We start from the raw sequence: 21,919 nt of genomic DNA on the forward strand, positions 1-21,919 counted from the left end.
ATTTTTGAAATATAAAAACAACGCGTAGATTCATTTCATTTTATTAATTTTTATCACACACACACACACACACACACACACACACGCATACAAATATTATAATAAATTTAGAGTAATATTATTATATTATATTGCTTCTCTCTTATGTGAGTGCATCCATCGAAGTGGATTTTTGATTTTATTCTTTGTTGATATATGTAATTAATTCGAAGAAAAAAAGAAAAGGAAAAAGCAAAAAAAGAAAAAAAAAAGAAAGAAAAGAAAAGAAAAGAAACAAAATTAATAATTGGAAAAAATGATTTTATATATCGATAGAAAAATAAAATTTGGTAAAATTTCTTATATTCGCATTAACAATTAAACTCCATATATGTATGTCGTATATTTTTCATCCAACGTGGATTGCGCTCATATTTTAAGTTTTATATTTTGCCTTTCGTATAAGGAAAAACAAATGGATATTACTCGACCTTATTATAAAAATTAATTATTTAAGACCTTCGTGAGTATGGAATCATTATCGATGATTTATTTTCACGGTGACGCGAACGGCAATGTGTAATTCGTTATTTTGAAATGTCGATTATTAAGAGATTAAGTAGACGAATATGGCTTTATACTTTTTGGAAATATCATATAAAAATAGATTTCTTTTATTTTTTATTATTATTACTATTATTATTATTATTATTATTATTATTATTATTATTATTATTATTATTATTATTATTATTATTATTATTAATATTATTATTATTATTATTATTATTATTATTATTATTATTATTATTATGAATATTTCTTTTTTTTTTGTTGTTCTAAATTATACGCCGTCTTATTTTTGCTGTTATTTCTATTGCATTTTGTCATTGTACGTTGATATATATTACAAAATTGGATAAAAACCATATGCGTTATTAGGAAGATTTGCTGCATTTGTCGTCTTTGCACCTGTGTCCATCCTAAATGCAAATTTGACGAAAAGCAAAGAAAATATTATTACATCGGGAAATAATTTGTTAATATGTCAAGAGTGGGAAAGTTATGAGAGACGATTATAAAAATGTGTATTAGAATGTACATTATAATTTCTTTCGTATCATTTCTAATGTTGAATGTTTTCTTTGTGCGTTATTACGATACATAGTTGCTTTTATATGTCAATTTATTTTCACATTCTCAACGTGAATGTCAATTAATTTTATATTATTGAGATATTTCATTGAAAACGAGAAAGAAAACACATTACGGAGTATTTGCGTCTAATCAACAGGTCGAAGTGATCGAGGTGAAGTCACGTTTTAAGATCTCATATTATCATTATACATGTATCATAGAATTAACTAGATATGTATAGTAGTTATCATATTCGCATGACTCTACTGAAAATATGTAGTTTTTACTAACGAATGTTCATTTAAGTAAACGAATAGTTTTAATAATCATTTTTTATTTTTTTTGCAAATGTTGTTTGTTTTTCCTTCTGTTTAAATGCTTTATTTCTTTGACAATCGTCATTTTACAATTTATGTATTCTCTTTCCTAGGCACTACAGTTGCTGAATTATCCGTTATCGTATGTTTCTGTTAAAGAAAGAAAGTGTCTCAGTGCACACCGTCTGGTTATACGCTAAATTAAAAATCCTTCATATTTCATATATTAAATCCAAACGAGTAAATTGAAATTGTTGACATTTTATTCACAAATATTGAACATCGCTATATCGATAATACATTTAAATCAAACCTATTACATACTTGTCAACTATGAAACCCTTACAAGAGACGAATGTATATTATATTCATAGCCTATTTTGTGCCTAAAAACGAGATTATTTGAACTTTGAAAATGGGCGACAGTATATAACAACAATAACAACAAAAAACAAAAGAAAAATGAAACCCGTTGTTATTTTATTCCTCATTATAAATGTCGACTTGTGCAAAATTCACAGATGTCGAAGATTAAAGAATATGATAAATATGATAACTTTTTAAAATTAATGAAATATACATATGTGTATGTAGCGAGCTTCGTATAAATCATTTCAAAAATATTTCTTACGTTCGTAACTTTATCGTTCTTAATAATAGAATAACATCGTTTCTATAAATTAGGATAAAAGAGATTGCAATAGTGGATAGATATATCTATTGAAAAAATATCATCATCATCATTTTGATTTATCAAATCGTTTATATAAAATCTCATTGCTTATCACCGACATATTTTCGCCGGGCGTTTATAATTAATATTATTTCAAAATTTACAAATAGATATTTAACTCCTATTCTTTATAGACCTTAAGTAATTATTCTATTAACTATTTCTATTTTGTTATCTAACTATTAACTAATTATCTTAACAATGATTCCAACTTCGTATATTTTTTTTCTTCCCCCTCCCACCCCATCCTCCCCTCCCTCCCCCTGCCCTCCCCTCCCCCTACCTCGCCATCGCCGAGAAAATAAAAAATACTTTTCCTATAGACTGAGGCATTTCGATCGGGAGAAGGAAACAGCAATATTTTTGCTACGCGTTTTTAGTATTATGTCATCGATGTTATCTAATACGTTATCAATGGTATATGAATTGTCATACGTTTCATACATATATAATCGCAGTAATGGTCGATTTGAATTTTAAATGTGCGACATTGCAAATATGATCGAGATATGATTGAAACTAGTTCTATACAGTTATCCAATGAAAACGATGCCGCCCCCGTTCCCTCTACGCACTTCCCCCACTACCATTCCATTACATTCCCCCTCATCCCTCTGCCGTAATAATATTACGTTTTAATCTTTAAGCAATCCTTACCTTCCTTATGTTAATTGGCTTTTTCTTACCTTATGCAAAATTTTGCTGATATATCTGATCCGATGGGATACGCAAAGAACATCGCATTATGTCAGCCTAAATGACTTAGAGATATAAATGATCAATAATTAAATCAGGAGAATGAGAAACAGTGTATGTAAAAAATCGCAATGGATGTCAAGACATCGAGAGACATTATGATCTTTGTATAATTATTTTCAATTAAATTGAAGTTATGTTAAAAGTTTAAATATATATACATACATATATATACTGTATGAAGAATTATAATTGGCATCCATCGCGATACGGAATCTTTTTTTTCTCCTCATTTTTTTCTTTCACTTTTTCTTTCCATTTTTTCTCTTTTGCTCTCCTCATTTAAAAACGAGATAATTGTTCTTACGTTTTGTTTTTGTCGAGCCAACAGAAATTTCAAACTATCTTGTACTTATAATATTACTAAGAGAAAAATGTGTCTGTGTGTGTGTGTGTGTTTGCTGTGTATGTACGTATGTATGTATGGATGTATGTGCGTGCATGTGTATACGCGTGTCTACGTGTTATGCGTGTACACGTTGCAAAGAAAATTTTACCGATTTTCGTTAAGTGCAATTTGACCAGTCAAAAAGCATAGAGATATATTTTCTCGTCCGACGATGTCAGTATACAAAGAAAATCTTACTCCTTAAGCAAAATATAGTAGACATTTTTGGTTTATTAACGAATATATATATATATATAGAGAGAGAGAGAGAGAGGGAGAGAGAGAGAGAGAGAGAGAGAGAGAGAGAGAGAGAGAGAGAGATGCTTCTAATGTCAAGGAATAAGAAGAACGTTGAATAACGAGATGAAGATAATAACTATCTAATTTCATATGTCTCTGCTGAAATAGTAATTTCGTTAGATACGTTACAATAGAATTTTCCTTTTTTCCTTAACGTAATGTCTTCGCGTTTGTTATTCTTCTTTTTCTTTTTCTTTTTTTTTTTTTTCTTTCACAGAAATAAAAGTAAAAAAAGGAAAAAAGAAAAAAGGAAAAAAAAATAGGAAAATAAAAATAAAAGAAAAAAAAAAAAACAATATTCTTGAATATATCAAAATCTGTACGTAGATTCCGATAGGAGCCAATAGAAATTGATAAAACGAATCGTTGATCGAGCGTTAATGAAAATTAAATCGAAATAGTAATAATAATAATAATATTAATGTCATCTCGCAAAGTATTAACGAGATCGTTTAGACAATGTGTTCAATTGGACTCATCAAATCTCGGAACGATGTCACGCTTAATCGAACGATTCACAAGGAATAAAGAAGAATCGATATATGTTATGATATATAAATATGTAGGAATAATCGTCACAGAGTTTGCAGGAAATTGAGGAAAAATTGAAAATGGCTTTGTAAAATGATATATATATATATATATATATATATATATATATATATATATACATATATGTATATATTTATATATATATATATATATATATATATATAGTGAAGCACTTAAATTGTCCGTTGAGTACGTTGAGCTATGGTATCAGCGTAAACGATTAAACGTTTTTTTCGAAGGACGTTTAGGCGTTTCACCCTACAATCGTGAGATCGAATTATTGGTGTCTGTAGAGGTATATATTTTCTTACGGTACGCGATAATTAGCTCTACCGCTTTTGACTTGTTAAAAGTCTCGATCAGTTCAAATCGGTTGCTTTTTTCTCTCGATACTCGGACATATTTATTTATTTATTTATTTATTTATACAAACGTATGAATATGCGCTAGCGCATATACGCAACTTGATCCTGAATTCGATTAAACCGATCTTTAAAGATATATATACATATACATATACATATATATATATATGTATATATATATATATATATATATATATATATATATATATATATGTGTATATATGTAAGATTATGGTCCTTCATAAAAATTGTAAGACAATAAGCGAACCGACTTGAGCCGATCAGAGTCTTAAGATAATTATTAAATTTTCTTAGAGTTATACCTACATATATTGTTTTAAATTATGTAAATACAAATCGTCTCTGTCCGAATGCTCGCATTATCGAAGAAATGTGAGAACGAATCCGATAACAATCTAATTCGCCCTTGAACGTTCTCGTTCAAAAAAAAAGAAAAAAAAGCCAAAAAAAAAAATATAAGAAAAAAGAAGGCGTTTAAAAAATATATATCCCATCGATTCTTGAATCGGTGATATTTATTAATCTAAATGGGACGCGTATCATCCAGCGTGTCCAATTAATAAAATTAATCATACGTTAGAAACTAAAGTAAGAGGAAAAAGAAATAGAAAAAGAAAAAAAAAAAAAAAACGTAAAGACGACTTTTGAAAGTCCGATCGATCGCAGGACATTTTTTCTAGCTAGCATAACGACGACGATTGAAAGAAACTCGCTGATTCCGCGTTCTCATGGCAACACAATAAAAAGCGACAACATGAACACTACACTACTCTATAAAAGTATTTATTATAAATAAGATATAACAAAAAAAAAAGTATATATATATATATATAAAATTATAAATATATATATTATATTAAATTAACGATGATCGAACAAGATGCAATTTTTTGGTACAATAAAATGAAAAAAGAAAAAAGGACGGAAGCCAGTTGGTTATATCATAATTTCTTCGAACCTTCGAGACATATCCGAAATTTATTTCGGATTCCTATTCTACGAAATTATTCATACTTCTCTCTTGGAACGCAAGGAAAGAGAAACGTTTCTTTTTTTAGCATAGCACGTTGTACCTTATCGAAAGTGCCGAAATGTTTGTTTGTTCACGCGGCCGTCTGCAATACCGATGGATGATGATGATTCGTAATTGCGCGCCTATTCTTCCCCACCACTTATATATCATTACAAATCGCTTGAATTTCACGTAATAAATTCTATTCACAAGCGCATATTATAATCTCGGAATCAAATTGATCATTACGCAACCTTTATGTTAAACGAAAATGTAATTATCTATAACGTAGTAAAATATTAAACGACAAAAGAGATATAGAGTCGTACGTAAAGTTCTAAAGCATTAGGAAAACGATTGCGCCGAGGAGCCACCTCCTCGCCATACCATCTATCGCAAGTATCTTAAACTTTATTTTTACAAGCCTGTTTAGCTTGGAAATGCTCGGCTCCAAAGTGCCACCGTTTGCGTTCTAAAGCAATGCGCGAATAGATAAGCCCATACGTATGCTATTTAAATTCCGTAAATAGTCGATTGGTAATATTTTCGTGGTCTTAAAAAAAAAAAAAAAAAAAAACGAAAAAAAAAAGACGTCGTACGTATGGATGGCATTTTTCAAAAGCGCAACTATATTCTCACGTCGTAAAAAGAGAAAAATGTTTTGAGAAGAGAGTGTATGAAGAGATTCGACGATGAGAATAAGATAGAAAAAAGAAAGAAAAAAAAAGAAAAAGAAAAAAAGAAAAAAGGAAAAAAAGAACAAGAACGAATGAAGTGAAGAAAGAAAAAGAAAGACGGAAAGAAAGAAAAAAAAAAGAAAAGAAAAGGAAAGGAAAGGAAAGAGAAGGAAGGAAAGAAGGAAAGAAAGAAAAAAGAAATGAAAGAGAGAAAGAAAAAAGATTGTGCGCGCGGATTGGGCGGGGAACCGACAACAGACAGTCCGCCATATGCAAAAGAAGACGGAACGGTCGTGGGTTGAGAGAATGGTGGGGGGTAAACGAAGATAGGGTGGGGATATGCGCGAGAGTGGTGGCTCGATCAGCGCGAGACTCCGACTACCTTCAGTTGTATCAGAACCACCGTACGGTTCGAATGTCATTCCGTTAGGTTGCGCGTTATTTTTTCCTCCTATCGATAGATACATACGTGTATATATATATATATATACACATACATACATATACACCTATACGTAAGGCAGTCAGTGTGTGTTGAGTGAATGCGCGCGCGATAGTGTAAGTGCGCGCGCGTACCGTAGGCGCTCCAAAGAGAAAACCCGAAGTGAAGAGGAACTAACGAACGAACGAACGAACGAACGAACGAGCGTTACTATCGTGAAATCGTATACGAGTAAAAGTTATATGTATAAACGAGATCAATCGATCTACCGATGTGAATAAACGTTTTATTCTTACATAGTCGTCATAGTCGTCGAATACAATACATCGTCGTGTTCTTTTTCTTCTTAATTTCTTTTTTTTTTTATTCTTTTTCTTCATCATCATTATCGTTATCGTCATCGTCATCTTTATTGGATTTTATTCTAGATTTGTGAGAGATTTTTCGATCGTACGATCTTTACGAATCATTCAAATTCATTTATAAACGTTTTATGTTCAACGATCGAAGGTTCTTTTTTCAGACCATTTACGAAGGATAAAGTTGAAGAGAGAGTGAGAGAGAGAGAGAGAGAGACAGAGAGAGAGAGAGAGAGAGAGAGAGAAAGAGAAGAGTGTGTGTGAGAAAGAGAGAGTGAGAGAAAGAGAGAGAGTGAGAGAGAGAGAGAGAGAGAGATAGATAGATAGATAGAAAGAAAGAAAGAAAGAAAGAAAGAAAGAAAGAAAGAAAGAAAGAGACATTTACAAGTGGCTCGTCTCGACCGGTGCGAACGCACACGCACCCGCCGCCTCTCCAACGATTTCGATCGACAACGTGAAGTCAGCTACGAGTTGTTCCGGCGTATCGCCGACAAAGAAGTGTGTGAGTAAACACGTTTTTCTTCTTTTCATTCTTTGCAATATATATATATATGTGTGTGTGTATATTATTTTTCGAATTTTTCTTTTTCTATTTTTCTACATTATAACGAGAGAATCTCTCTCTCTCTCTCTCTCTCTCTCTCTTTCTCTCTCTATACTCGCGCGTAAGTGCAAAGTGCACACTTCCATATCATTTTTCGTCTCTCTCTCTCTCTCTCTCTTATTCTCTCTCTCTCTCTCTCTCTTTGTTTTCTTTCCTCTTTGGGTTTTCTACTCTTTTTTCTTTTCATATTTTATCTTTTTTATTTTTATTTTTGTTTTTGTTTTTGTTTTTGTTTTTTTTTTTTTTTTAAATCGCTAAATAATTATTTCGTGAGATATATACTCGTTTCTATATTGTCTCGTATAGTATTCGTCTTTTCGGCAGAAACGTTTAACGCGTAATTATCCTCGTCGAATTAGTCTCGACGTAAAACTTTTCGTAAAAACTTCAAAGGTAAGAGTCAGTCTATCTTTGTGTGTCTCTCTTTTTTATCTTCTCTTTTTCTTTTTTCTCTTCTTTCCCCCTCTCCCCCCCCTTCCTTCCCCCTTTTCTATTTTCTATTCTTTTTTTTCTTCTTCTTCTTCTTCTTCTTTTTCTTCTTATTCTTCTTCTTTTTCTTCTTCTCGATACTTTTCTCGTGGAAACTTTACTCTCTCGTAAGAGACACGAGGAAATATAAATTGGGAAGGAGAAAAAGGCCGGATTTTTTGTTTTTCTACATTTGAAACGTACATTAAGAAACTTCAAGTGAATTTGGTTTAATAGTAAAAATTGTAATAGTAGTAGTAATAGTACTAGTAGTAGTAGTAGTAGTAGTAGTAGTAGTAGTAGTAATGCCTTCACTCTATCTACACATATAACTTGTATACGTACGTACGTACTGAGTAAATGTATATACATACGTGAGGTGCATTTACGTCGTTATATATGTATGAAGAAAAAGAAAGAAAAAGGAAGAAGAGAAAAAGCGAGAGACAGAGAGAGAGAGAGAGAGAGAGAGAGAGAGAGAGAGAGAGAGAGAGAGAGAGAGAGAGAGAGAGAGAGAGAGAGAGAGAAATCGCAACGTCGTTGTCCGTCGTCGCTGTCATCGTAGTGTCCGTCGTCACCATCGTCGAGTTCACTCGAATGGACTCGTTCTTGACGAGGGTCAAGTAGAACGTACAGCTGTTTCAGCCTATATTCGTAAAATTTCATCGGGAAAATCTATCTATCTATTCTAAAATTAGATTGAGATTTTATTTGTAAAACTGATCTATATACGTACATACTACCATCCTGTACATTTCGCGAATCAACAAAAATTTCCAATTCGCGGTATTCATTGGAGAAATAGAGAGAGAGAGAGAGAGAGAGAGAGAGAGAGAGAGAGAGAGAGAGAGAGAGAGAGAGAGAGAGAGGGAGTGAGAGAGAGGGGGTGAGAGAAAAGAGGTGGGAGCGAAGAGCTCATAAAGAAAATCAACTTTTAGTTTGAAAATTTTACGATCGTTATGTCTCTCTCTCTCTCTCTCTCTCTCTTTTTTCTTCGTATACATAGCTATCTGTTTATTTACTATCTTATAGCTTATAAAGAGAAGAGTAAGAAATCTAACGTACCAACGTATCAACGTGTTTCGGCTATTAGATAAGTGTCTCCTCCCTCCCTCCCTCTCGCCCCCTGTTATCGTTAAAACTTTATCAAGTTCATATGGAAAGAGGATCGCGTTAGAACAACAAAAAATTGGCTGAAAGTTTTCCAATGAAAAAAGCTTTACGGAAAAGAAACACGCATATCGAGGAATAGTCGAGCGAACGTTGTTTCTTTCGTTAGAAAATATTAAAGGAGAATAAATGAGAAAAATCATCGAAAGTTTCTTCGAAGTATTATTTCCGTTGTTTTCCCCTTTCTTTCTCCTCCCCCCCCTCTTCTTTTTTGTTTCTTTTTTTTCCCCTTTTCTTTCTGCTCGGTTTTTTTTTTGTTTTTTTTTTTTGTTTTTTTTTTTGCCTTTTTCTTCTCGAGAAAACAACGAATTAAATAAAGATTCTAACGAGTACGTGTGAATCTTTATATATATCAATTTATATCCATCCATTTATTGTGAATGATGAGATGAAAAATTAGATGCACGTGTTTATCTTGAAGGCATTCTTAAGAAACATGGATGATCCCTTTAAATCGTTGCATATCAAAGCCGACGATCCGTATGATCGACGACGGCGAAGACTCTTTTGAGTTCACCTTGAAGAAGAAAAGGATAGTCTTGAAAAGGAAAGATATATATATATATATATATATATATATATATATATATATGTAGAGAGACAGAGACAGAGTGATAGAGAGAGGGAGAGAAAGAGAGAAACGTAAGGAACCTGTTACACGTCGTACCGCGTGTGCTAAGCGTTAGCAGCTGTATTTGAACTTACGAATCGGATGCCATTGTTGTTATTCTCGCGAACGAACATTCGACAAGATATGTTCGACAAATTTTCTTTATATATTTCGAATTAAAAGTCATAATGTAGGTTAGATACATTATACAGACACACACACAGAGACACACAGACATACAGACATATATATATATATATATGTATATGCGAAATGGAAATTATATAGTAATTAATATTTGCGTGAATTAATTTTGTAATAATTTTTCTGTTATGTTAACGAATAATTTTTTTCTTCTTTTTTTTTTCTCTTTTTTTTTTTTTTAACTAATGAATCGATAAGATAAGATTAGCGAGATATTATATTATTACGTAGATTATTTAGTGAAGTAAAAAAAAAAAAAAAAAAAAAAAATTATATTTTCTTATACGAATTAAGAGGATCTATGTTTGGTTATTAGGACCTTCAAGGATATGGGAATTCAAGTTACACGTATCATACTCCGATTACCGAGTTTGCCCTTATTTAGCGTTGCATCGTTTAGCATTAACGACGATAATGGAACTAACCAGCGGTTGCGGTATTGGTATTGCGTTCAACGTTATTCCACGTGCGTGCATGTCTCGAACAGTTGGTTACAACGTGCTTATTCCTACTGTATCTTCTCGAAAACTAATATGGTAATAATCAGCTCGTTCATCGATATTATATCAATAGTTGTCGAAACATTATCTTTTTATAGTCTTCGAAAGTTTCATTGCGTAAAATATGAAGCAAGAGCATGAGAGAGAGAGAGAGAGAGAGAGAGAGAGAGAGAGAGAGAGAGAGAGAGAGAGAGAGAGAGAGAGAGAGAGAGAGAGAGGGGGATGGAGAGATAAAAAAGTTCTCAGCTACATCGTCTTTCTAAATTTCTTTAGCTTGTAGTTTTATTACGAAGAAAAAAAAGAAGATAAAAGAAAATAAGAAAGAATAGCATAAAAAGTTTCGAGAAAAAATAATTGTTTTATAAAATGATCTAATAACTTTTGGCTAACATTGTAAATCATAATGGAATATGGTATATATATATATATATATATATATATATATATATATATATATCAGTTAATTTTGTAATATAGTTAAGAATCTCTTTCAGTTTTTATATATAGTAATTCATGTAATTATTAAATTTTATATATTTAAAGTATATAGGAATAAAAAACTTAATTGTACATTGTTCATAAATATTTTATAATATTATATATATATATACACATATATACACACATATATACACATATATATTATATATATATATTGTCGTAGCGGTGCCTATGCAATACAAAGATATACATATATATTTATTTTATTAGGTTTATTATTTCAACCAAGTGGCAGGTTGCAGATTCGAGATTAGATAGAAAATAAGAGCGAGAGAGAAAGAACGTTCCCACAAGCTTGTAGATACATATGTAGCCCGACAACGTGAGACTATCTAACTTAGTCGTTAGTAACCCACTTTATTTCGTTGTAAAACGGATATAGCGTTTTATAGATCATCCCGAGCTGACGATACGATCGAACCCGGCAAAGCCAACGGGTTATTGACATCAGACAGAAGAAACGATGCATACGATGCAAACGATTCGTAATGATCAGACATAATGTTTTCATTCATTTTATATTGCACTTATATGTGTTGTGTTTATATTTAAATTTTTTTTTTTTTTTTTTTTTTTTTTTTTTTTTTTTTCTTTTTCTCTAAATTATAAGCATTATCACATCGTCGGTTAATTATTTATCGATGATCATCGAACGTTCGTATGAAAAATTTCACGACTCGATGATGTTACTGCAAAAGCTTAAATTCTATTTGGTTCTTCATAAATACAGATTCTCTCTCTCTCTCTCTCTCTCTTTATATATATATATATATATATATTTTTCTTTTCGCACTTCCTGGCGAGTTACTGGCAACGTCTTGGAAAATTATGGATGTTATTCTTACGGCGCGCCATTGAAGATTGCCGCTCTACGTTCATAAATTTAAAGGGTGACGTTGGCTCGATGCATTAAGTCTTATCAAGGACAATTTCATTCTCTCTTTCTCACACATTTTCTCTCTCTCTCTTTCTCTCTCTCTCTCTCTCTCTCTCTCTCTTTCTCTCTCTCTCTCTGTCACTTTCGTTTTCAAGAACGATCCAGGAAAGAATCACGTAAAAATATCTTTCCATCTATCGTCGAGTAGTAGGTGGAAATCCTTGGAAAAAACGAAACGTTTCAGACTTTGTAACTTAGATCTCTCACGTTGGCTCGCGCGGATTCATGAAAACTCGATACTGGCTTTTATGAAACCTGAGCGTTTTAATTGTTACTTAGTTGGGTCTGCTAAAAAGGGACCTAAGAGGTTACCTTACAAATGAGTCTCGAACATATGGATTCTCTAAGTAAACATCGCGCAAAATGTGTGAATAAAATTTGTTTTTTTTTTTTTTTTTTTAATTGTACCTCATTCTCTTAAAAATTTAACTTTCACTTTAAGCGAAAAAACGAAGTAATTTTGCACATACAATTGACAAATTGTATAAGTAGTAAGACGTAAGATTTGTGCGAATTTCATGTAATTGAAAATATTTTAAAACCTTATGGATCTTATACGACATTCATCCTGAACGTCGTTTGATAACTTTCGACGATAATATTATACTCGTTAAGTATAAGTATACTCATCTCTCGTTTATCGATGCATCGGTGCATTTCCATTAGGCCATATTGACGGCCAATTGATCGTTGCTCTCGATCGACCCCACCGTCGACAATAACAAAGAAGAAATATACCCTAGGAACATCTGTCAGTTTGTTTTACTCTTTTTACATTCTAATATATAACATCTTAGTGCATTTATTGCGAACACGTATGTCTTTATACGTATGTATACATATATATATATATATATATATATATACACATACATAAAGTAACTAAGTACGTATGTATGTACGATTATGTATACAAGGCGAAAATTATATCTCGTTACGTTTCATCGAGTAAGGCGAAACGCGTAGTATAAACGTTTCACGATAGAAAGAATTCGATCGATTGTTACAGAACCATCTTGTTAGGAAATCTTTTACGTGGAACGAACATGTGTTTATTTATGATTTCTCCAAGTTTATTTTCAATACTCTTTTTAAGATCCTTTTTTTCTTTTCCTCCTTTTTTTCCCCCCTTTTTTCTTCCTTCTCTCTTTTCACCGTACTCTTTTCTCATTTTCTAATTTTCCCTTTTTTCTCTTTCTCCTTTGTTGCGCTTTTTGTATTTTCTCTTTCTTGTCCTTTATTTTTTTTCCTTTCTTGTTTATTTTTTTTTGTTCTTCTACTTCTTTTTCTTCTTCTTCTTCTTCTTCTCCTTCCGCGCTTCTTCTTCTCTTTTTTTCTATTTCTAAATCAAAGAAATGAAATGCAGGCAAAACGCATTCGTCTCCTACGCGAGTTGCTAATTACGACTGTGCTACGACGTCTAACATCAAACTTTATCACGTGCTTAACATTTCCCTCGAGACTCTTGGTCACGTGTATGTATTATGGCTCAAGTCATTCATTATGCAATATGTACGTATTTTACACGCTTTAAGCGTGAACTCCGTGCAATAAGAAAGTGTTTCCTTAATTTCGATTATCTCGACATTTTTGGAATTTTCTTTTTTTTTTTTTCTCTATCAAAGGCTATTTCATTGATAATCTTGAGAGAAAGAGAGAAAAGAGAGAGAGAGAGAGAGAGAGAGAGAGAGAGAGGGAGGGAGAATAAGAATAAGAGAAAGAAAAAATATTCGATAAAAATCCTTTGTGTTTTGATAATGCACGTTGATCATGATTGATAATTGGGTCTCGTTCGAACGAAAATTAGTTGATTGTTCATGACGTTCACACATTGTAAATCCATCCTTCGTTATGGTGATTTCTCATTCATAATTTAATCGTTTCTCTTTCTCTCTCTCTCTCTCTCTCTCTCTCTCTCTCTCTCTCTCTTCTTTCTGTTGTTCCGTTCAAATAGGTTCGTATGTACGCTATGTGGTCACATTTTGAAAGACATTAGAAAGACATGTTTAAAATACTCTTGAGTCATAAATGCTGATACGAACTTGCATTGACATACAAAATAAGAAAAAAAAAAAAAAAAAAGAAAATAAATTGTTCGTAGAGAGTAGATAAGATCGTTCATCAAATTTATTTGCATTTTTTATTACGCGTAGGAGATTACGGAAAATAGAATTTGAAAGGAACTTTTAAAGCTTGAACGTTTGGTTCAAGTGAATGAAATGATTGTGATGATTTCTCAAAAAATTAAGAAGGAATTATTATATCAACTAGGAGAATGTATCTTGAATAATTTTTTTTTCTTTTTTTGTTTTTTTTTGTTTTTTTTGTTTTTTCCTTTCTTTTTTTAAGGTCACGAAAGTAGGACGCAGTATTATTTGCGATTTAAAAAAAAAAACAATAGTTCTTGAAAAAACACGGTGATCCCTTGTGAAACGAATAGCCTTGTAAAAAATCAACCTTGAAAGAACATTTAATTCTTTAGCATTATTGTGAGCTTATAAGCGAAGGTTAAGGGTCAGATAAATTCAAAGCCGACCTCGTTGCGGTCCATTCGATCGTTTGGTCGGTCGTTCGCGTCCGATAAGCCATTCTTAATCTACGATACTTTCGTTCGTCGTATCCTACATGCACATGATTTATATAGACGAAAATTGAAATAGCTCTCATAGAGATATTTATTTCTCTTTCTCAAGGATAAGAGAAAAGTAGTAGTAAGTAAATGGTTTAACGATCGTGGATGAAAAAAAAAGGGGGAAAAAAAAAAGGATCAAAGATTGATAAGCGAAAATACAAGTTGAAAAGAATTTCATTTTAATGATTTCAACGTAACAGGAAATAATCATGTCTATCCATTATATAAAATATTTTAAATTGCATCAAATCATTGGTGCAATTGGTATTTATAGAAAATATGATGAATTTTCGATCATATTGTATATCGAATTTATATATGTTTGTCCGTTAATGAATAATTATCTCTCGGTGAGATCTTTTTATTAATAATAATCTTCTCTCTTTTAATATTATTTTTTCTCTCCTTTCAGGTGTCGCCATGACTAATTCGATCGGCTAAAAGTTGTAGTGATCGAGGCGTTTACCTCTGATTTCGAGGTATTGGGAAACACGCGAAAGAAAAGCGCTGCAAAATGGGTGAAATTGTTGGTTCGGCGAGTTTCCTCCATCTCGGCGATATCGTCAGTCTTTACGCCGAGGGAAGTGTTTCAGGTTTTCTTTCAACATTGGGGTAAGTGGATTGTGATGATAGTTTTGAACGGATTAGAACGAGTAGATACGATTTGCTGGCCGAATGCGCAACATTTTTCTGCTCTTTGTATACTCGATCGATCGTGAAGAAGCCGTAACCAACGATGTTCTAGATGGCCATGAACTTCCTTTTTTTAATTATCTATTATTACTATTGTTTCAAATACGATCACGATTTTTTCCCTTTCCCTTTTTCTTTTTCTTTTTTTTTTTTTTTTTTTATTTCCTTTATTTATATAACACGAGAATGAAACTTTATCTAAATGTTGCTAATCCATCTATGTACTTATCGCGGCGATATTTGAGAAAAAGAAAGAAAAAAGAAAGAAAAAAAAAAATCTCACAGATAATATCCACTTTTCCTAATCCGTTCGTATTCACTTAGATATTTACTTAACACGATTTACTTGGATTTGCTTTCAAGTAGTTTGCTCTTCGTGCCTCTATCTCTCTATCCTCCTCCCCGTGTTTAATCTTTTACGATGGCAATTTAAATGATAGACCGGACCCTATCGTCCTCGTTACTTCGTGATTTTCTTAAATAACGAAATCCTGGAATTAATGACAGAGATGTAAAATTCTAACTATCAGGAAATATTTACGATTGAAAATAAATTCCTTCTTTTCCTATTTCTTCTTCTTCTTCTTTTTTTTTTCTTTTTTTTTTTTCTTAATCTCATCGGCTTATTTTCTCTCAGGCCGACTGTAAAAATTATAATCAATCGCTCGAACGTGACATTTTGATGAATATTTGGATTTCATTTCATTTTATTTTCTTTTCTTTTTTTAAACGCATATACGTCATAACGACACATCATGTAGTTTTTATTAGATACAAATAATAAAAAAATAAAGAAATAAATAATCGATAGCGCCCTTTTTAGTTAATAATGGCTCGGGCAAAGTGTCCGAAAAGGGAAGAGAGAAATCGAAAGTCATTATGTGTTTGTTTCGATTCAATTAATTTTATATAATTCCCGATGGAATTCTACTCGGTCACCCCAAGTTAATCGGATTCGTTACCAGGATATTCGTACGTCGATACATTGTTCATACATCATATCTGCCCACTGTTTAAATTAACGTAGATTACGATCTCCATTAATCTTAACGATCGATTGATCGATTGATTGATCGATCGATTGATCGACCGTTCGATTGACGATAAAGCGGATCAAAACGAACGTTAATTTATCGAAAGCATTTATTTATCGAAAAGCTTCAATCCTGTTTGTAATAGAAGGTAAATAGATAATTAGATAGGTAGGTAGGTAGGTAGGTACTACGTAGGTAGGTAGGTGGTGGATAGGTGTATAGAGGTAAAAATATTGCTTTAGTTTTATTTACATACCCGGTCGATGAAATAATACATTATTTATTTTTATTTTCAATTTTTATAATGTTCTTCTCTATCGACAAAATTCACGATAACCCGCGCGCGTCGTAAATACTCGAGCTCTTTCTTTCTTCTTCTTCTTTTTTCTTTCCTTTTCCTTCAGTTTATTTATTTATTTATTTATTTATTTATTTATATTTTTTTTTTTCGTAAGACCAGATACATATTTTTACATTGGAATTTTGCAACGCGTAGCAGATTTATTTACCACACGTTCATGTTTCCGCTATGTTTATTATACACGCATACATACACGTATTCTGCTTTATATATAAATCGTGCTAAGAGGAGATGAACGGAGGCGTCGTAAAGATAGGATGTCGATAACGGGGAGTGGCAATAAAGCGATCTCTTTGTAATCAACCTCTTCCCGTACTTTCTACGCTCGATTACAAAGTACTAACGAGAATACTTTAAGTTGAAAGAAAATATGACGAGAACGTGTCGTGTGTGTACATCGTGAACGTGTAGCATATATGAGCGATAATGGCTAATAAAAATAAAATAAAAAAAAAAAAAAAAAAAAAAAAAAAAAAAAACTACAAAAAAAAAAAAAATAAGCAGAAGAAAGAAATGAAAGAAATATGAATGATAATTAAATATTTATATCGATGATGAAAATTTTTATGTGTTACAAGGCAATTAGTTTAATTTGTGAAGAATGATTTTTAAAGAAGATGTCTCTGATGAAGATTAAAAAAAAGTATTTTTCATAATCGCCTTTCGTCATCCCCAGCTAATACCTTCTTTTTTCACGGTGCCTTATTTGCACACGTTCTTTAGTGAACACGAAGGGGATGAAAAGGGGTTGGGGAAGGGACATATAAGTGATTTAAGAAAATAGGTCGGGTACACTTTGCTCATATCGGCAGCATTCACTGGTGTATGAATGAGTTCTTAAATAAGATCTTACCAATACTATCGTAAATCTCATTTGTTCAATATAAGTCTTTCCTATGAGATACAATGTAGATTCTCTCATTATTCTCGTCGTTTCATAGTTATATACACATTTGTCTATGGACTTTGCATTTATCTCTATTTGAAAAGTATCTTGTTTTATGAGTTCTCCAATGAAAGAGTATATTTTTCAAATGATCGAAACAATGAGGACAATGGACGATTCCGTTCGGTCGAATTTGACTTGACGTAACCTTATTTGAAAGTTATATACAATGGATAGAATCCATTGTTTTCGTCGTTCGTTAATAATTAACAAATTCGCGACGGCGGCGGCGGGGGAGGGGGAGAGGGCTTTTTTTCCTTTTCTTTTTTTTTTTCTCTCCTTTAACATATTATCATATTAAAAGATGAAAATGAAAAAATTTTGTTTACATCGCCAATCATAAGATATTATTTTGTTGAACATTGTGTCTCTCAATTTCCATTTAATTACTATGTTTGACTTTTGTTAATCATAGTATTATAGATCATGCTAGATACTTGTCCGTTGTTAATGGCAGTACGTAAGTTTGGCGCACACTAATTTGGCGCAGCTGAATAGGACATAATTAATGTCAGCGGGTGAATACTAGGTTACGCTCGAAATTGGAGATTGTCAGATATTCCGATATCTCTCACCACTTTCTCTGTCTATAGGTTAAAGTTATTACGTCGTTGTTAATTATAAGCTATGATCGAAACATTGAGATATTTTTATTTTCGATTTCTTTTCTCTCTCTTTCTTTCTTCCTTTTTTTTTCTTTTTTTTTTTTTTTAATAAGTTATCGCGTTATATTATTTCATGTTGTGTGTAGCGAAATTCGACCTTTCGAATAAACAACATTAATTACATAATTATATAATTCAACGTTATGGAATCTATTAATTACGTGTCGTGAAAATATTCCTCGCGCGTCCTTTCTTTTTTTTTTTTTTTTTTTTAAATTAAAACATTGTTTCGTAATTTTTCGTTATTTCTTTTTTGTTTTTTTTTTTTTTTATTTTTTTCTTTCTCCTTCAATTTTACCAATACCTAATATCAGAGTTTGAAGCGTTGACTTTTCGAAAGTAACTTTATTCGCGTTGCCCTCTTGGAAGCTCGCCCGTCATTTACGAAGGGATTCATTTGCGGTTTTATTCGCGCTCGAGTTCGTCTTCCGCTCTATTTCCGGTGCCTTAACACCAGGCACAACATCGTCGATGATAATCCTCTCTGTAATCGCAGCAGCATCAGCCTGTTACACATATCGTATATATTATATGCCTATGTATGCATGTATGTATGTATGCATCCATGCATGCATGCGTGTATGTACGTACGTATGTATGTATGTATGTATGTATGTATGTATGTATGTATCTATGCATGTATGTATGTAGTATGTATGTATGTATGTATGTATGTATGTATGTATGTATGTATGTATGTATGTATGTATGTATGTATGTATGTATGTATGAATGTATGTATGAATGTATGTATGTATGTATGTATGTATGTATGTATGTATGGATGTATATATGTATGTAGCTGCATCCTTTCTCGTCACACGTTTCTAACGCGATACGTCGCCAGAAATAACAATATATCGGTTTTTGCTCATGTCGCTCTTTTCCTTCGATATCCGATCTTCCCTTATCTCTATGCAATATCGTTCGGTGTCATTTCATCCGATTTATTTACATATTATTATAGTTACGATTAAAAAAAAAAAAAAAAAAAAAAAAAGAAGAAAAAAGACGAAGAAATAGAAGATAGATGTATTCTACTCGTACGAAATTAATATCCAATGAATATTATTGTGATAAATTTTCTCCGTAGAATTTATCAACGACTGGTTGGTAACACCGGAAGAGGAAGTTCCTCTTTGATATATATATATATATATATATATTATATATTATTTTTTTTTTTAAGTACTTACTACTGCGTATTTCGTATATAATAGCCTTATATAATTGAAAAACGTTTTGTACACTCGTGATATTTTTTTATTTCTTTCTTTCTATTTTCTTTTTAATTTTTATTTATTTTCGTAAATGAAAGTGCTTTTTCCGGGATTGATATTTTTCTTTTTCTTTTCTTTTTTTTTTCCATTCTGTCTCCTGTTAACGTTTATTAAAGCGTTAAATCGTAAATCCATCGTATTAATGTACGGAGATTGGATAGGCGATATAAATAGAGTTTTCATAAAGCGTAATTTTTCCTTTTTTTTCCTTCTTCTTTTTTTTTCTTTTTTTTTTTTTTTTTTTTTTTTTTTTTTTTTTTTTTATCTGCGTAGAAGAAGGAAATACTTGATGAAATACGATACGATAAACAGTCGATATAATGTTATATTAGAAATGTCATAGACCGGGTCAACCTTTGGAAAAGAGCTTTAGGTGTAGAGTGAGAGAACCCTAAACGCAATCTTGTTAGTAAACCAGGTGAAGCTTATATATTCTCTTGTCGAGCGTCAACAAACAATATGTTTACGGATAGTTATTGTGTTCAAAGAAAATACCTTACATAGATATATATATATATATATATATATATATATATATATATATATATATATATATATCGTCACTGTGCGTATATCCTCGGCACGATTTAATAAAGCATGAAATATAAAAGGATCGATTTAAATTGAAAGGGAAGAAAACCTGTGGTTTCTTTTTTTTTCCCCATGGGATATTTAGAAGTAGACATTCCTGAAAAGAAAAAGAAAAAAAAAATTTCTATTCCGAAGTATTTCGGATTTAACGTTTAAAAGTGTCAATTAGTTTATTACCTCGATATTTGAGATATCATAGTTGGAGATCGACGAAGTGATGACTCAATTTGCACGTCGATTTGATTAATAGATCCATCTAACCATGTGTAATTACATTTAGTCATTCTAAATGATCAACTATTGAAAAGTATCGTATGTAATACTATATTTGTTATGTATTACGTGACGCGTTTAATAGTGATATTGCATTCGAAAAAAGTGTTCGATCGAAAATTTTAATAAAATTGAATTATTATGTATTATCAAACAAATGGAATAAAAGTTAATCGAAACATTAACGTTCCGTTTTGTAAATGAATGTAATGTATTTTATTTTTCTTTTCCCGTTTTTTTTTTGTTTTCTTTAATATGAAAATAAATATAGCCATTTACTTTCAAGTTTACGATACGTGTAAATCTATAAGTTCACATACCATTTCTCGTACAGCTTTAAAGCCCGGGGAGAGATGTAGCCTTCCCCAATATTGATCCACAAGATGGTTTCATTCCATCTGGACCACGTTTATCTAACGACAATTTTACTATTGCAATATCTAATAATATTTCAATGTAATTCTTTCGTTATTCACGATCGTCATGTAACAACGTTTCGTTCGTATTGATATGTTTCTTTTCTTTTTTCTTTTTTTTTTCTTTTTTCCTTTTTTCTTCCAGATTGGTAGACGACAGGTGCGTCGTATGTCCCGAAGCTGGAGATTTGACGAATCCACCGAAAAAGTTCAGAGGTGATTATTTATTAATTGATCGATGAAATTATTTCATTTAGATATACGACAGTATATAATATAAGAAACGTTTTGATATCGCCCGTGGTTTATTTTCTTTCTCTTTCTTTTCTATTTTTTTTCGTTTTTTCGTTTTTTCTTTTTTTTAGATTGCCTCTTCAAGATATGTCCTATGAATCGTTATTCCGCCCAAAAGCAATTTTGGAAGGCGGCAAAGCAAAGTGGCAGTTCGGGTACAGACGCTGGATTATTGAAAAGACTTCATGTAAATTGCTTATTTTTGTTCTTTTCTATTGATTATAATTAATGATTAATCGTTTATAGATGTAATAAAAATAATACGAGGAATATTTTTTATTAATGATTATATAGCATGCCGCAGAAATCGAAAAAAAGCAAAATGAAACAGAGAATAAAAAATTATTGGGCTCCATCGTCTCTTATGGCAATGTTGTTCAGGTAAAATATTTCATTTTATTATATCATTATAATATGTTCTTTTAATATTTTCCTCCCAAATGATTTCTCTTTCTTCTTACTATAATAATAGTAATAACAGTAATAATAGTAGTAATAATAATAATAATAATAATAATAATAATAATAATAATAATAATAATAATAATAATTTCGTCTATCGTATTGGACCCTGCAGAAGACCACAAATAGTATTAACGATTAATCTAATTAACATTGTACGATAAAGTAAGGGTACTCTCGACGCATTCAGGCGATTTTATTAGATTTTGTCTCTTGGAAAATGTTCCTAGAGGCGTCATA

General features: G+C 31.6%; 1 protein-coding gene across 18 annotated transcripts in view; it reads left to right on the forward strand.

The window, feature by feature from the left end:
* The first annotated feature begins 4,311 nt into the window (after window positions 1–4,311).
* The window catches only part of LOC124951362 (inositol 1,4,5-trisphosphate receptor), a 36,063-nt gene continuing 18,455 nt past the window's right edge, over window positions 4,312–21,919 (forward strand). For 12 of the 18 annotated variants that reach the window (XM_047499685.1, XM_047499690.1, XM_047499686.1 and 9 more), the window contains exons 1-5: window positions 4,312–7,540; window positions 15,077–15,276; window positions 21,069–21,139; window positions 21,289–21,404; window positions 21,512–21,598. In XM_047499685.1, coding sequence (XP_047355641.1) covers window positions 15,179–15,276; window positions 21,069–21,139; window positions 21,289–21,404; window positions 21,512–21,598 — 372 coding nt within the window. In that variant the 5' untranslated portion in view covers window positions 4,312–7,540; window positions 15,077–15,178. Of the gene's footprint in view, window positions 7,541–7,948; window positions 8,036–15,076; window positions 15,277–21,068; window positions 21,140–21,288; window positions 21,405–21,511; window positions 21,599–21,919 lie in introns of all 18 variants that reach the window. The other 6 variants (XM_047499682.1, XM_047499684.1, XM_047499680.1 and 3 more) reach the window with 6 other exon arrangements.

The sequence above is a fragment of the Vespa velutina genome, chromosome 8 (genome assembly GCF_912470025.1).
Source record: "Vespa velutina chromosome 8, iVesVel2.1, whole genome shotgun sequence".
In the NCBI taxonomy this organism is placed as follows: Eukaryota; Metazoa; Arthropoda; class Insecta; order Hymenoptera; family Vespidae; genus Vespa; species Vespa velutina.